This window comes from Lissotriton vulgaris, chromosome 1_1 (genome assembly GCF_964263255.1).
Source record: "Lissotriton vulgaris chromosome 1_1, aLisVul1.2, whole genome shotgun sequence".
In the NCBI taxonomy this organism is placed as follows: Eukaryota; Metazoa; Chordata; class Amphibia; order Caudata; family Salamandridae; genus Lissotriton; species Lissotriton vulgaris.
In genome coordinates this window covers 1,591,528,477-1,591,543,975 of record NC_141685.1, presented here as the reverse complement: position 1 = coordinate 1,591,543,975, position 15,499 = coordinate 1,591,528,477, and the positions used below count along the sequence as shown (strand labels likewise).

Here is a 15,499-nt window from a genome sequence, read left to right as displayed (position 1 = left end):
ATCTCTGGCCAAATGTCAGCCCCTGGTAAATGGTACCCTAGGTACCCGAGGAATTGTGAGCAGAGAAGACCCCTAAGGGCAGCAGCACTTATTGTACCACCCTTAGGGGCCCTGTACCCTGACACACACACACACACACACACACTGCCTTTGCAGGCTGAGTGTCCTGGTACAAAACTAAACAAAAAGTCGACATGGCCCACAAACCCACGGCCCTGGCATACATCAGTCACCCCTCTAGCTGGGTGCCCTATGCCAGTGGTGTAGGAGCAGGTGCATGAGCCCTGTGCCCCTACAGTACCCAGGACCATTCCTGGGCCCTGTAAGTGCAGTGATGTCATTAAGAGTATATGGTGCTGGGAGATTGTCATTACAAACTCCACAGCACCATAATGGCTACACTGAAGACTGACCAGTTTGATATCAAACTTCTCAGCCCATTAAACATACACCGATGCCAGTGTGGGATTTAATGTAAAATGTACTACAGAGGGCATCCTAGCGATGCCCCCTGAAACCTAACCTACAATCCTAGTCTAGTCTGAGAGGCTGCCTAGGCTGCCGCACAGCAGACATGTTGCTGGACTCCTGGGCAGAGAGCCCCACTCTCCTGGGTCTGCAACAATGCACATCCTGGGCGAGGTGCTAGGTCTCCTCCCCCAGGATGGGCAGGGGGAAGCTTCAAAGGCATGCTGCCTTTGTGAGCTTCTCCAGACCACTTGCTGTACTCAGCAACTGGCCCCCACCAGTTCTGACCCCCACTCTGGCGGGAAGACTGGTAGGAAACCCTACATGAGGAAAGGGGGTGTGCCAGCCTGTGCCAACTCCACCCCTCAGGTGGGAGAGCTGAGGTGAAGCACAACTCCGGGCTCCGGCCATCTTGAGGATGGGGAGCCCTGCTCAATCAGAGATAGGCTCCTGCCCCCCTCCCACAGGCAGGAGCAGGATAGGGGGTGTACTCACCCCAGGATAGGGACCTATTGGACCCTGCCTTTCTCCTACCTGTAACACCCGTAAATTCACCCTGAACCTTCCTTCCTCAGATCCCGATTTCGAAACAAGAAAGAAGAATAATAAGAAGAAGACTTGCTGTGCAGCTGCTAACAAGAGGACAACACCAACTGACTAGAGGCCTGTTAATCCTTGGACCTGCTCCTGCTAAATCCTGGCGTCTCCTGTGACAGCAACCTTGAGAACACCGGAGGACCTGCCTGCCGTGACCCTCTTAAAGATTGGGACTCCCACGAGCAGTGGTTCTACTCAAACAGCAATACCCCTGGTGCCAGCCAGGAACCGCAAAACGAGCTCACTATACACCTGCCGAGCCCGGCCTGTGCCCGAGTGGACAAAGACCCTGAGGACATCCCCTGGCAATTCTGGCGTGGAATCAAGTGCCCAAGTACCCTCCTCGACGACCCAGACGCCGCCTGCAGACTCAGACCCGAGTGGACAAAAATCCTGAGGACGTCCCCTGGCGATTCTGGCCTGAAATCCAGTGCCCAATGACCCTCCTCGACGACCCAGACAACGCCTGCTGACTCAGAACCGAGACGACGCCTGCAGACTCTGCAGGTGGAGGGACCCCTCTAACTGCAACCAGCAGAGGGTAAGATTTCCCGACGTCCAAATACACCCCTGCACCCGGTGCCACCCGGCCTTCTGTGCCCAGTTCCGGGGTGCCTACCTATCCTCCAAGATCCCAACTTACCCATCGAAGTGTTGGTCGCTCCAGAAAATCCTCCGTCCCGAGCCTGCAGACTTAGTTCCCTTTTCAAGATCTCCATTGAATATCATTGAGCACCGGACGTATCAAAAGAACCCTGCACCCAGCCGCCCCAGTGCCCCTGGCAGTGCAACCTTTGTCCTATCCTACTTCCCCATTTGCCCGGAGCAAGTGACCCGGAGCCCAGTTCCCACAGCTGCGTGGCCTGCTAGCCAGCAGCCACCAACCGAAAGCCCCCTGCCTCTCATTGGATAACATTGAGCCTAACTACCTCTGCACCCGGGTGGCCCTTTGCCGCTGAGGGTGTACCAACTGTACCTACCTGACCCTGGGAGACCCCTGAGTCTATGCCCAGAATCTCAACTCTGCCAGCCGAGTACTTACCTAAAAGCTGATAACTCACTTTTCTTCCATAGGCTAACATTGACTGGTTTCACTTGGAATTTCTTGTGTGGAGTTTTGGAACTTATATTCATCTAAAATCAGCCGAACTATGAATTCCGATGTACTCACCTGTTATCAGAAGAGACCTCAGTGCTGCATCTTTGAGCCCAGTACTGACCCTGAAAAGTAATTCTAACCGTACTTACCAGTAACCTGAATTTCCTTCCATAGGATATCATTGCCTGCTTTTTGCTGAAAAAGTTTGTGTCGATTTTTGACATATTCTCTAATAATAGTGCCAACGATAAAAATGTAATTACTTGCCTGTTGTAGATAGAGGTCCCAGTGCTGAACCTAGGAGTCCAGCACTGGATTACAAAAGTAACGTGAACATACTTTACCTGCAAATTGAATTTCCTTACATAGGATAACATTGGTAATTTCAACTGAAAAAGTTTCTACGTGTCAACTTTTTAAAATACAATAATATTCCTTAAAAATCACTACAGTAACCAGAACGCTTTTACCTACCTGTTTACAGCTCATGTCCCGGGACTGAATCTAGGATGCAGTCCTGTGGTTAGAAAAGTAATCTACAAAGTAACTAATTGATTTAACCAGAAATTCCCATTGAATGTTGCATTGTGTTTGAAATTGTGTTGCCTATTGCAACAAACTGTAGCTATTGCATTCAAAAAGTCTATTGCCTATTTGAAAAGTATTTAACTAAAGTAACTCATCCTGAGAAAATATATTCTGATACCTTGTTGGTTCTAAAATAAAACCACTATATCTTTTGATACAAAACAATTGGCCTAGAGTTCAGTTCTTGAGTGTGTGAGACCATTTGCTGACTGAGTGTGTACAACAAATGCTTTACACTGTCCTCTGATACTGCCTTGCTGCTCGACCAAGCTACCACTTTAGAGAGTAAGGTTATATCTTACTTTAGCCTCTGCCAAACCTCTGGGGACTGGAGACCCTATACACACTGTACCTTACTTTGGTCCAGTATATATAGAGCCACTTTCCTACAGAGGGGCACCCATGTCAATGCATCACCTCACCAGGCATCACTGCAGTAACGAAGACTCCACACCTTCTGCCACAGTCTTTAACACGCCTCCTTTGACATCACATCCGTTATTCCAGACTCCCTCAATTCCGAGGATTGAGTACAGCGAGATCTGCATCTGGAAGCCTAGTAAATGTTACGACACACATCCATTGACATATTAGGGGCCTATTTACAAGCTCCTTGCGCCACTGGTACGTCCCTTTTTTCTCTCACAAAAAGTGACTTGGCGGTGCAAGGAACATATAAATAAGCTTTTTAGTTTCCAAGAAAGCGAAGAGTGGATTTGCTTAAACCAGCATATTTAAGATATTTACTATTATTTTTATACGTTGTGAAATATTACATTCTGTGTATTTGAGTGACCCATTATTTTGCATATAAAATAATTGCATATTTAATTATGTAGTAATACTCTGCATGTCTTTAGGAGATAAAATCCTAAATAATGTGTGATAGATGAATTTCTATTGCTTTATTTTTGTTTTGTCTATTTATTTGTACTGCACATTACTAACACGATCACTGATTCGAACAAGCATTTGCTATGCAATAGGTCTTGCATTTACGCGAGTTTAAGGTATTGGCATTGTAAAAATGCATTTTATTTATGTTTCGAAAACACAAATGAAAGGCACTGTCATTTACAATTCCATATGCCCAAACGTGCGTAAATGCGAGACCTGTTGCATTGCAAATGCTTGTTTTTATAGGGCTGATAACCAAACTAAGTGATGCTTGTTTTTCACATTGAACAGTTGTTTTTTTATTTTTATAAAACAGATTCCTGCAACATAATAAATATTGTTTCTTTTCAGCCCATTCGACATTTAAAATATTCGGTCATAAAGAAATCTTTGCTTGGTAGCGTATCTGACAGTGGAAACGTAACCTTGTGGGATGTAAATAGTCAAAATTCCTGTCACATCTTCGACAGTGCACACAAAGCCCCAGCTACTGAAATCTGCTTTTCTCCTGTGAATGACCTACTATTTGCAACCACTGGTTTAGATAAGAGAATCATTTTCTATGACACTGCAAGTAAAAAGTAAGTGATATTCCGTTGTGTAACTCCTGTGTGTGTATGTGTGTGTGTATTTGCGCCTATTGTCCAGCCTGATTATATTTTATATATGTAATGTTGAAAATAATTGTTTCGATGCCCTGTTGTATATGGCAGTGTATTTTTAGTTTCAAAGCATCTCGTGATAACTTTTTCTCTCATTCCCATCGAGATGTAAAGCTGTGCTGTGAGAGGCAGCTTCGAAAAGCTACTGCAGAGATGCTGTTGGGTTTTATTTCTATACTGGAAAGAAGGGCCCTGCTCGTATGTTTTCCTCTATGTCTTGTTCCTTCTGCACAGTTCCTTGTTTTCCACTATTAGTCAAAACATTGCTTTTCATGCATTTGCACTCATCCACAAATGAGCACGGCACAAGAACCTTTTCTGTTGTCTGCCAGCTGAGTTCAGAGATTATGCCATAGCCAGTAACTTCTAGCTTGCAACAATCAATTGTAGGGCCTGGAGGACGAGTCTAAACAGACAAGCAAGGGTTGCTTCATATATGAAAATGAAAGCTGTCTTTTTGGGACCTTTTGCAGTCTTTGACAAGGTGGACATTAACACCCTAGAATGTTGCTTGAAAGAAGCAGGCTTTGAAGACAGTGCTTTTCTGGATTGTCTCATTCCTAGAAGTGAGCACACAATCTGTATCACTGGGGAACTTTAAATGTGCCAGCATGATGTCACAGGAGTTCCCATTAAGGGGACATAACTTAACCGCTGAAGATGGCGGATGCCTGTTGAGCAAGCTCCGAGCCAGCAGATGATCTATTCCAGCAGAATTCTGCTGACCAGGACCGTATCTGTCACCCACATATCGTTTGAAGATGTCCAGGAAGACACAGTGGCTGTGGTCAGCCGATTTAAGCAGCCTGATGCTGCTGTGGGGGATGTCATGAACTGCTGGGCCTAGTTCCCCGACCCTACACGGTCTGCTTGCAGGGCTCGATACTTCGGGAACCCAGCGTCCCGGTAGACTAATTTGGTGTGCAATCGGCACTCAAGCCTGAGATCCTTCTTTCCAGTCCACGAGTGCAAAAGTGCCTAGATAGTGACCTCCAGGTCCGCTCCACAACAGCGCAAGGAGTAGGGATGGCCCCTCCTTTGCTTTTCTACTCTCCGACAAATCCTCCACTGCCTAGAATCTACATCACAGAGGCACAACACGGCGCTCGCAGACACCCATGAGTGGTGCTGGGCATACTGAGCAGACCAGCGGCTCCCAGCGGACGAACCCTCAGAGTTGACTGACTCATGGACAAGCCCACAGCCTGTGAAGAACACTTCCTCCACTGTTGCTAAGGCCGCATCGGATCCTCTTCGGAATGCGGTCAGCATGCAGGACGGAGAGCATGCTACCCTCACTTGAGAACTGCATAGTGCGACACTATCCCTTGTGCCCCTGCTGCCCACCTGGAAACACTTTGCCACTTCTGTTGCTCCTCCTCAGTGGATCCCGACCCCTTTGGCCTCCTTGGACGCACTCATCAGCGTTAGGTCTGCACAAAGGTCGGTGAGTCCAATCACCCCACTTGCAGAGACTGAGGTGAGGATTTCCCCAGGTTCCCCCCTGGCCCATCTGATTACTACTACTGGCATTGTGCAGCCTCCCCGTAGCCACGCCTGGAATAACGCCCCTGCGCCCACATAGTAATCCCAGAGGGGTTTTCTTTGTTGAGGACTCAGGCCAGTACCCCATGCCCCACTGCTCACTACCTGCGCAGGGTCTGTTGAAGAGACGTTTAGTGGCCAACAGACTGTGTATGTGGACCTCCTGCCATTTCCTCATCCTTCTGGTGCACCCAGAGGTCCTGGTGCAGGTGGACACCCCTGATCAATTGCAGCGCACTCACCTAGACAATTCGAGCAGAACTGGAGACAGCCTTCCCAATAGGTGTAAATGACCCCACCATGTCCATGTGCAGCTTTGCCTCTTGGTGACACTGGAGCCTTGAGAGTCCTCTCCTGGCAACTCACCTAGGTTTCTGGATACATGGGCAGGCTGGACTGGGACTAGGGTTATAAACACGGAATGCGTCTTTGAGGATATACAAACTCAGTTAGCAGATCAATAAAAGTGAATGTGGGACCTCCTCGACAGGGTACAACATTTGGAGCATTGTGTGGAAGACGCTTTGGGCTGGGCCCATCGGAATAACAGAGTGCGCTGAGGGCACCTGATCGATGATTAAGTGCCTGGAGAAATGGGTGAAGCGCTCTATACCAGCACAGTTCCTCTCCCCTCTCTTCTCCATGGAAAGGGCGCACCATGTTCTGTCCTTCCACCTCTTTCGGAGGGAGAGGGGCATTTCCTTTCTGTGGTTTCCAAATGTCTTCATTACAAAGATAGATATACTATCCTGCAAGTGGCTAGACAGGCAGACCCACTTGAGAATGAAAACCGCTGCTTTTCAATCTTTTCCTGACCACACCGTGCAGACCTAGCACCAGTGCTCCTCCTTTCTCACAGTAAAACGTCGCCTTCTGGACCTCCACTACCAATACTCTATTAAACCTAGTGAAGCTCAAGGTATTTCATGACCAAAAGACAATTTTTTTCCATGGAGCCTGATACGGTTTAGGACTGGTTGGAAACTGAGTTTGAGGGCAGCCATCGCCCCATTGGCAGACAGGGGTGCCACGTCCAGCCCAATCAGATGCAGGGGCCGACTGAGGAACTCCCGCAGTACGCTCTTCGAAGGAACTAAGACCAAGTCAGCAATCCGCTATTGCAGCAGTGTTTGCAATTCGCCCATCCTAGTCTGCTCCGAACACAGACTCCAGTTCGGCCATGAGTGAAGATGGCATGGCGATGGATGCCTCGTACCGTTGTCCAGTCCCTTGGTTACACCACAAACAGTAGACAACCTCCTCTAATCGCCCGACCAGGTAGCACACTGCTGGGGGAACGGACATTGACGATCGACCACTAGACTATCTCTGGCCCCTAAACCTGGACCCCTGCTCCTCTCACCTCACGCATCCTCTCTCTTTGGACATTACACCACAGACGTCCTACCCTACTGCGAGCTGTGGATGGACGGTTTGCCACAGTCACCCATAGCTTGGCTTGTCAGCCTGCCGCCCATCGTACCATTCCCATCAGCATGCTTACCGATTACCACCACCTCCAACGTATTGCTTTGGTTTTTGAGAGACTGTTTTGTGTGTGCAGCCCCCAGCTGCAGGCTCTTGTTCTTGTTTAAGTTCTATTGTTTGTTACTCTTGGTTGTTTTCTCAACAGCATGAGCAATGGACTATCTTTTCACCCTTGGGCTGTGGTGGGCACTGGGACTGGGCTAGATTGTTCCTTATGCCTTTCCTACCGACACACACCTGCTGAACCCCCATGGCTTCCCGACTAACCATCAGTTTTCTCACACTAAGCATGCAGGGGATTCATTTGGCACGCCGCTGTTATTCTATATACTCCTACATTAAACGACAACAGGCAAACACTAACTTTCTAAAGGTGACGCATCTCAGTGGTAGTGAACTCCAGTGACTTAGTAAATGCTGGAGAGGCAAGATTTATGGCCCGAATTCTCTGCTTACGGCAGGCGTACTCTACTCTGAATCAGTCAAGGTACGCCATTCCAAACACTCAACACGATCATTGATAAAGAGGGGATATGTGTTTTTGTAGAGGGCCAGTTAGATGACAACCTCGTCCTCCTGGGCTGCATCTACACCACAGATACATAGCAGACAGCGTTCTCGGCCACCTTGACTGAAGTGCTAGCCCAGCGGGTGGATATTGCCTCGATATTAGATGGGGACTACAATAATGTCCCAGATTTCTTTGTTGATCACTCCCAGTCCCTGATCCCTCAGGCCCCACACGCCAGCATTCACAGCAATTTTCCCATTGGGCACAGCATTGGTCAATCCTTGATGCCTGGACCCCTCACCACTCACACCTCCGCCAGTACTCCCATTATTCAGTTCCACGGGATTTTACATGTCTGTCTGGACTGCTTCTTGTACTCCCCAACCAAGCCCCCACAACTCACGCACTGAGATTACCTAGACCTATATGCTTTCTGACGATGCCTTTCATGTTCGAGGCATGTGGGCTGCTGAATTCATATCTGTTCATAGATCGCCGCCTAGTGTTGGGTCCGGATGATTGCACATTGTTGTCCTGGAAGAGTCTTCGAAGTATCACGAGATAGGTGGCTCCTCCCCTGGACTACAGTGCGCATGGGCATCGACTCCATCCTCAGATTGTTTTTTTCCGCCATTGGGTTCGGATGTCTTTGGGTTCCCTCTAGTCGGAATCGATAGAAAACTTTCTTGAGACCAAAAGGTCTTTAGTCTATTACGTCGGTATAGTCTTGCGTTCGGTCTTCGTTTCTTCCAGCTCGGTCCGAGCCGGATTCTCCACACCTGCGTGCTCTCGGCGCGGAAGGCCCAGTCGACGCTCCAGACCTATCGACCCTCCGTCATGGACCGGAGTCCATTCAAGAGATGTCCGGTCTGCAACTCTAAGTATCCCCACATCGACATCCACCCGGTGTGCAACAAGTGTCTGTCGCCGGACCACGATGAAGCCGAGTGTATGGCTTGCTCTCGCTTCAGGTCCAAGAAGACGCTTAAGCTTCGACGAGCTGCGCGCCAGGAGGCCAAGCATGCTGCACGGGCGCCTGTGGACATCTTCGATGCGGGGGATGCCGAGGACGAAGTTATCCAGGACATTTCTGAGTCGAACCCCGCGTCGGACGTCGACTACGACTATGACGCGGATGCAGAGATGTTCGAGGCCGAAGAAGTCATCGACGAGGTAGGGGACCACGACGGGGCCCTCGGGGCCATGGAGGATAGCTCGGATGAGGAGCTTCCTCATACGCACTCTGGGGCCGTGCCAGTTCATGAGGCTCAGGTCAAGGGATTGCCTTCGGGCCTTACCCAAGATCTCACTATGGGTTCTACGGCCCCGCCTTCGGGCTCGGCCACGGACATTACTGCCGAGACACTCCCTGGAAAAACGAAACCGAAAGTGAAACCTACGGTCTTGACTCCAGACACTGCGCAGGTGCCGTCCTCGAAACCGAAAGTGCGCATCGCTTTGGTCGGCTCCAAGGCCTCGGAGCCTCCGGCGCCGAAGAAGCAGAAGGTGGCCGTCGAGCCGAAGGCTCAAGTCAAGGGCGTCGAGACGAAGTCTACCGCGCCGAAGACTAAAGTGAAGGTGGTCGAGTCGAGCGCGTCGGCGCCGAAGACGGTCGACGTCAGCAAAAGCCTCGGCGACCCGAAGAAGGCTATCGGCGATCCGAAAAAAGCTGTCGGTGACCTGAAGAAACGGCTGAATGACCCGAAGGTTCTCACGACTCCGCGTCAGCAGGACAAGGCCAAGGGCACGGCGCCCAGAGAGTCCACTCCAGGTGTGGCGTCGAGGGATTCCACTGAACCGGCGCGCCCATCCGCCGCGTTCACCAAGAAGGTGACGGACTCCCTGCAGCGCATCAGGGACGGAACCGCGTTGCCCGGTCCGAAGGATCCTCCGCCTACGAAACCAGTGGAGAAACCACTAAAGGCGTCCACGCCCATCCTTTTCACGTTGCCACCAAAAACGGCGCCGAAGGCTTTCGCTCCTAAGGCAGTCGCCAGCTTGCTCGAGAAGGTCTCCTCAGGGCCGAAGTCGTCAGCGGTGGTCCCCGGCCCGCATCCTCGACGACCTTCAGTAGAAGAGCATCAGGAACACTTCATCGATGCCGAAACGGGCAGGCTTTCCCTCCACAAGCGGAAAATCGCCCCTGAACGCCCAATGGAGTCTTACAAGATCCCTCTCAAGAAGAAGAAGGACTCTGCTTTCACTCCTGTTCTGGTGGAACCACTTTCCCCACAGACTCATAATGTTTCGCCCACTTACTCTGATGTGGACGCTAGTGAGGGGGATGATGAGGATGAGTACAGTTATCCTGTCTATACAGACCCTGAGGATACCAACGAACCCTGGGCAGCTGGTTGTGACCCAGGGGATCCTCAAGCAGGACAAGACCCTAAACTGTTTTCTGCAAAAACGTCCCCTACAGAAGACTCTGCAGCTTTCAATGCCCTCATTGAACGGGCAGCAAACAATCACAATGTCCAGCTCCATGCTGACCCTGTGGATGTCGACTTCCTTTTTGATACCTTCTCAGTCTCAGAAAAAACTGTTAAGACTCTGCCTATGCTGAAAGGTGTTTTAAAGCATGCTGCTGAGATCTTTAAAGAACCTACCAGGGTGAGGGTGATAAACCCTAGGATTGACAAAAAGTACAAGTCGGCGCCTACTGATCCTACCTACATCAGAGAACAGTTGCCTCTAGACTCTCTTGTTGTCTCGAATGCCCGGAAGAGGGCTAATTCTCAGACTACGGGTGATGCTCCTCCCCCAGACAAAGAATCCAAGGTCTTTGAGGCCTCGGGGAAGAGAGTAGCAGCACAGGCAGCCAACATATGGCGCATTTCTAACACACAAGCGCTTCTAGCGCGCTATGACAGGGCACACTACGATACACTGGAGACCCTGTTGCAACACCTGCCTGATGAATACAAGTAGGGGGCTGAGATGCTGATTCAGGAAGGGAAGCTGATCTCTAACGCTTCTATTAAGTGCGCTCTGGACGCGGCTGATACCACCGCCAGGGCTATAAACACTAGTGTTCTGCTGCGGCGACATGCCTGGCTGAGAATCTCTGGATTAAAGCCGGAGATCCAAACCACCATCCTTAACCAAACGGTCAACCCAGATCACCTGTTTGGCCCGGAGGTTGACACCACCCTAGAGAAAATTAAAAAGGACACGGAGACTGCGAAATCCATGGGTGCCTTACAGTCCCAGCAGTTTCGGGGTGGGTCTTTTCATTGCTCAAACACTAGAGGCGTTTCCAGGGGCCAGCTCTCCCAGTCCACGCAGTACTACAAGGGCAACACTCGGTCCACATACACCAACAAGAGTCGAGGTGGATATCGTGGCAACAGCGCCAAGGGCAGAGGTCGTGGAAACCGCTCCAGATCCTCTGCCTCCAGCAAACAGTGACGCCTTGTCACTTCCCCCCGACCACACAACACCGGTCGGGGGGAGACTCCAGCAGTTCCTGCCGGTCTGGAAGTCCATCACCACAGACAGGTGGGTCAGGAAACTTATTCAATACGGTTATTGTCTGGAGTTAACATCCACTCCACCCAACATGCCCCCAAGAAACCGTCCTATGTCGGCCGAGCATTTGCACTTATTGCAGCAGGAAGTCACCGTTATGCTGCAAAAAGGAGCAATAGAGCTCGTGCCTATGCAAGAAAGAGGCACAGGGGTCTACTCCCTGTACTTCTTAATACCAAAGATGGACTGGTCTCTCCGGCCCATCCTGGACCTCAGGCCCCTCAACCAGTACATCCTGTCGGAGCACTTCCATATGCTGACCCTGCAGCAAGTGCTCCCGCTGCTCAGTCAGGGGGATTTTCTCGCAACTTAAGACCTAACGGATGCGTATTTTCACATTCCACTGCACCCTTCACACAGGAAATACCTCCGGTTCACCATCCAAAACCAGCACTACCAGTTCAAGGTTTTGCCTTTCGGTGTCACCACGGCACCCAGGGTGTTCACGAAGTGCCTGGCGACAGTGGCGGCGCATCTCAGGAGACGGAACATTCACGTCTACCCTTATCTGGACGACTGGCTCATCCAGGCAAAGTCAGCCCAGCAGTGTGCCGCCCACATGTCCCACACCATTCACCTCCTGCACGATCTGGGATTCTCACTGAATTACCCAAAATCCCACCTCCAGCCCGCCCACATACGGCAGTATTTGGGTGCGACTATAAATACTCTGGCGGCCACAGCACAGCCGAATTCAGTGAGAGTCAGCAGCATTCAATTGCTGATACAAAAGTTCAGACCTCAACACTCGCTTCCAGCAAGGGTGTTCATGCAGTTGATAGGCATGATGGCCTCCTGCATTTCCATAGTCCCGCATGCAAGACTACATATGCGCCCGCTTCAGGAGTGCTTAGCACGTCAGTGGACTCAGGCTCATGGGCAGTTGAAAGACCTAGTGTTGGTGAGCGGTCGGGCATACAACTCTCTGCATTGGTGGAATCACACAAAACCTTTGCAAGGGCCGACCGTTCCAAGAGCCTGTGCCACAGATCATACTGACAACGGACGCCTCTCTCCAGGGATGGGGAGCTCATGTACTCCATTACACAGTGCAGGGACTATGGACGCAACAGCAACGGAAGATGCACATCAATGTTCTCGAACTGATGGCAATCTTCATGGCACTCAAAGCCTTCAAAGTACATCTGTGCAACAAGGTAGTGTTGATCCGGACGGACAACATGACAGCCATGTACTACATTCAAAAACAGGGAGGAACACACTCTCCGCAGCTGTCTCATCTGGCTCAGAGCATGTGGAAGTGGGCCATTCAGAGGAACATCTTCCTCATGGCAGAACACCTCCCGGGCAAGGACAATCAGATGGCGGACCTGCTCAGCAGGCACAGCCACCAAATGCAGGAGTGAGAGATACATCCATCGGTACTCCAACCGTACTTCCAGAGGTGGGGTCATCCAGAGATAGACCTGTTCGCCACAAGGGAGAACGCAAAATGCCAAAGCTTTGCCGCCAGGTTCCCACACCCACAGTCGCAGGGCAATGCGATATGGATGAACTGGTCAGGCAAATTTGCGTACGCTTTTCCCCCAGCACCGATGATACCGCTGGTGGCACGCAAACTCAGGCAGCACTCGATGACTCTCATCCTGGTTGCTCCAACGTGGACTCGCCAACCATGGTACACCACGTTTCTAGAACTGTCCATGGTACCGCATCAGAGGCTACGTCTCACACCCAGCCTTCTGACGCAGAGCCATGGCGACATTCAGCATCCAGATCCGCAACAGCTCAACCTGGCGATCTGGCTCCTGAAGTCCTAGAGTTTGGCTACCTGCACTTGCCTTCTGACTGCATGGACATCATTCGGGAGGCAAGAAAGCCCACCACCAGAGCATGCTATGCGGCAAAATGGAAGCGGTTTGTCATTTATTGTGCAGACCACAACATTAACCCGCTAGATGCGTCTATTCAGAATATCATCTGTTACCTTTTCCATCTGTACAAATGTAATCTGGCCTATGCTTCCATTCGCATACATCTATCTGCAATGGCCGCTTATCTCCAGAACAGGCAGCACCTTTCACTCTTCAGAGTGCCTGCCATTAACTCTTTGTTGCCTTTGCACCACACCACAAAGGTAACCCCATCCCCAAGGCTGGTCTTGCTAGGTGGATCGTTAAATGTATCCAGATCTGCTATCTGAAAGCCAAGCGTACTCTAACCATTCCACCGAGGGCCCACTCCACCAGAAAGTTGGGGGCCTCCATGGCATTCCTTGGAAATATTCCTTTGGAAGACATATGTAGAGCAGCCACATGGTCTACCACACACACATTTACAAAGCATTATTTTGTTGATGTGCACTCCAAACAGCAAGCAGCTGTAGGGCAGGCTGTTCTAAAAACACTTTTCCAAACTGCTGCAGCTGGCACGGGCGGCCGCCGTTAATGGAGGGACTGCTATGTATTCTATGCACAGATATGAATTCAGCAGCCCACATGCCTCGAACCGAATATGCTACTTACAAGTATGCATCTGTTCTTGGCATGTAGGGCTGCTGACATTCATATCGCCCGCCCTCCTCCCCGGCGCCTGTAGAAGCTGCAGAATCTACACATACTTCTAGCATGGTCATCATTCACTGCGTTCCACTCCATCTTGGCCACAATGGCTTAAAACAATCTGAGGATGGAGTCGATGCCCATGCGCACTGTAGTCCAGGGGAGGAGCCACCTATCTCGTGATACTTCGAAGACCCTTCCAAGACAACAATGTGCAATCATCCGAACCCAACACTAGGCGGCGATCTATGCACAGATATGAATGTCAGCAGCCCTACATGCCAAGAACAGATGCATACTGGTAAGTAGCATATTCAATAGTTGACATGGAATAGGAAGCACTGCACCCTCCTGGTCCCCACCTGAAGAGTATCAAGGACATACAGTATTCTGTGAAGCACAATTTACTCACATTAGCCAGAACTTTACTGACAGCCACGCTACAGTCACAACTCGCGCCTTTAAAGTTGTCACCAAGGGTTTCTGTATTCAGAACAGAGTTGGGGTCTGCCGAAATCTGACTGGGGCTGCTCAAGACATCGAGGAGGCGCTATCTGCCATTGATAATTGAGCCCTTCCAGGACAACACCACACACCAGGCCCTGCCCTCCAAGAAGAAACATGCCTCTCTGATAGTCTCCTTTATTGTACCTTTGCAGAATACACAGCCAAACCTCATGCCACAAGAGATAAACCTGACCACCTACTTGCATTTCAAGCTCACCAAGAGACTCGCAGTAACGGAGATAGCCCTGGACACCGGTCTCACCTTGCACTCCCAATCAACTATAATACAGGCATTCAGCTACTGTTATTCGAAGCTGTACAGGGTGCCTCCTGCTCTACTCCCTGACATCCTAGTGCGCTTCCTTGCCCCTCTCCTCTGCCTTCCATTAATGCCATTGAACATGAAGAACTTGACGAACTGATCACAGTGGCTGAGTATTCTGACTGCTACTCTGCTCACCTTGACCCCAAGCTGGCTGAGATTTATAAAGAGGCACTCACTACCAGAGCGCTCCCTGCTCCCCTACAGGAGTCCTCCCTCCTAATCTCCCTCTCGAAACCAGACAGGAATCCCACTCATCTGTCTTCCTTACGGCCCATAGCCATTTTGAGCGATGACTATAAGGTACTCTGCAAGGTACTTGACGAGCGGTATCTCATGGTGTTACCTGCCATAGTCCATCCATACCATAATGGATTTGTCCCGGGCCAAAGCAAATCTTATTTTATCAGATGGCTCTACTATGTTATGGACCAGGCTCCATTACATTACCCACAGGCAGCATGTCTCATATTGGACCTCGAGAGGCCTTTGATTCCTTATCATGAGATTATCTCTTCAAGGTTCTGCTGGTCTCGCCCGGCACCTTCTGGTGTACTCAAAATTGCTGTACACAAACCGACCTCCTGAGCAACAGTAGGTAGCCTGATCTCACCCCCCTTTCCCATTAGCTGGGTAATTTGTAAGGGCTACTCTCTATGTCCCCTATCCTATTGCCATGGAACCACTCGCTCACGGTCTTCAACTGGAAGGCTGACATTGGGGTATCTCCTTGGACGACACCACTCATGCATTGTTGCCCTA

At 50.3% G+C, this 15,499-nt stretch overlaps 1 protein-coding gene across 2 annotated transcripts in view; it reads left to right on the top strand.

Moving 5' to 3' along the window:
• NEDD1 (NEDD1 gamma-tubulin ring complex targeting factor) overlaps nt 1-15,499 on the top strand; it is a 413,616-nt gene that overhangs the window by 153,294 nt on the left and 244,823 nt on the right. For both annotated transcript variants that reach the window (XM_086918169.1, XM_086918174.1), the window contains exon 6: nt 4,001-4,230. In XM_086918169.1, coding sequence (XP_086774295.1) covers nt 4,001-4,230 — 230 coding nt within the window. The remainder of the gene's footprint in view (nt 1-4,000; nt 4,231-15,499) is intronic.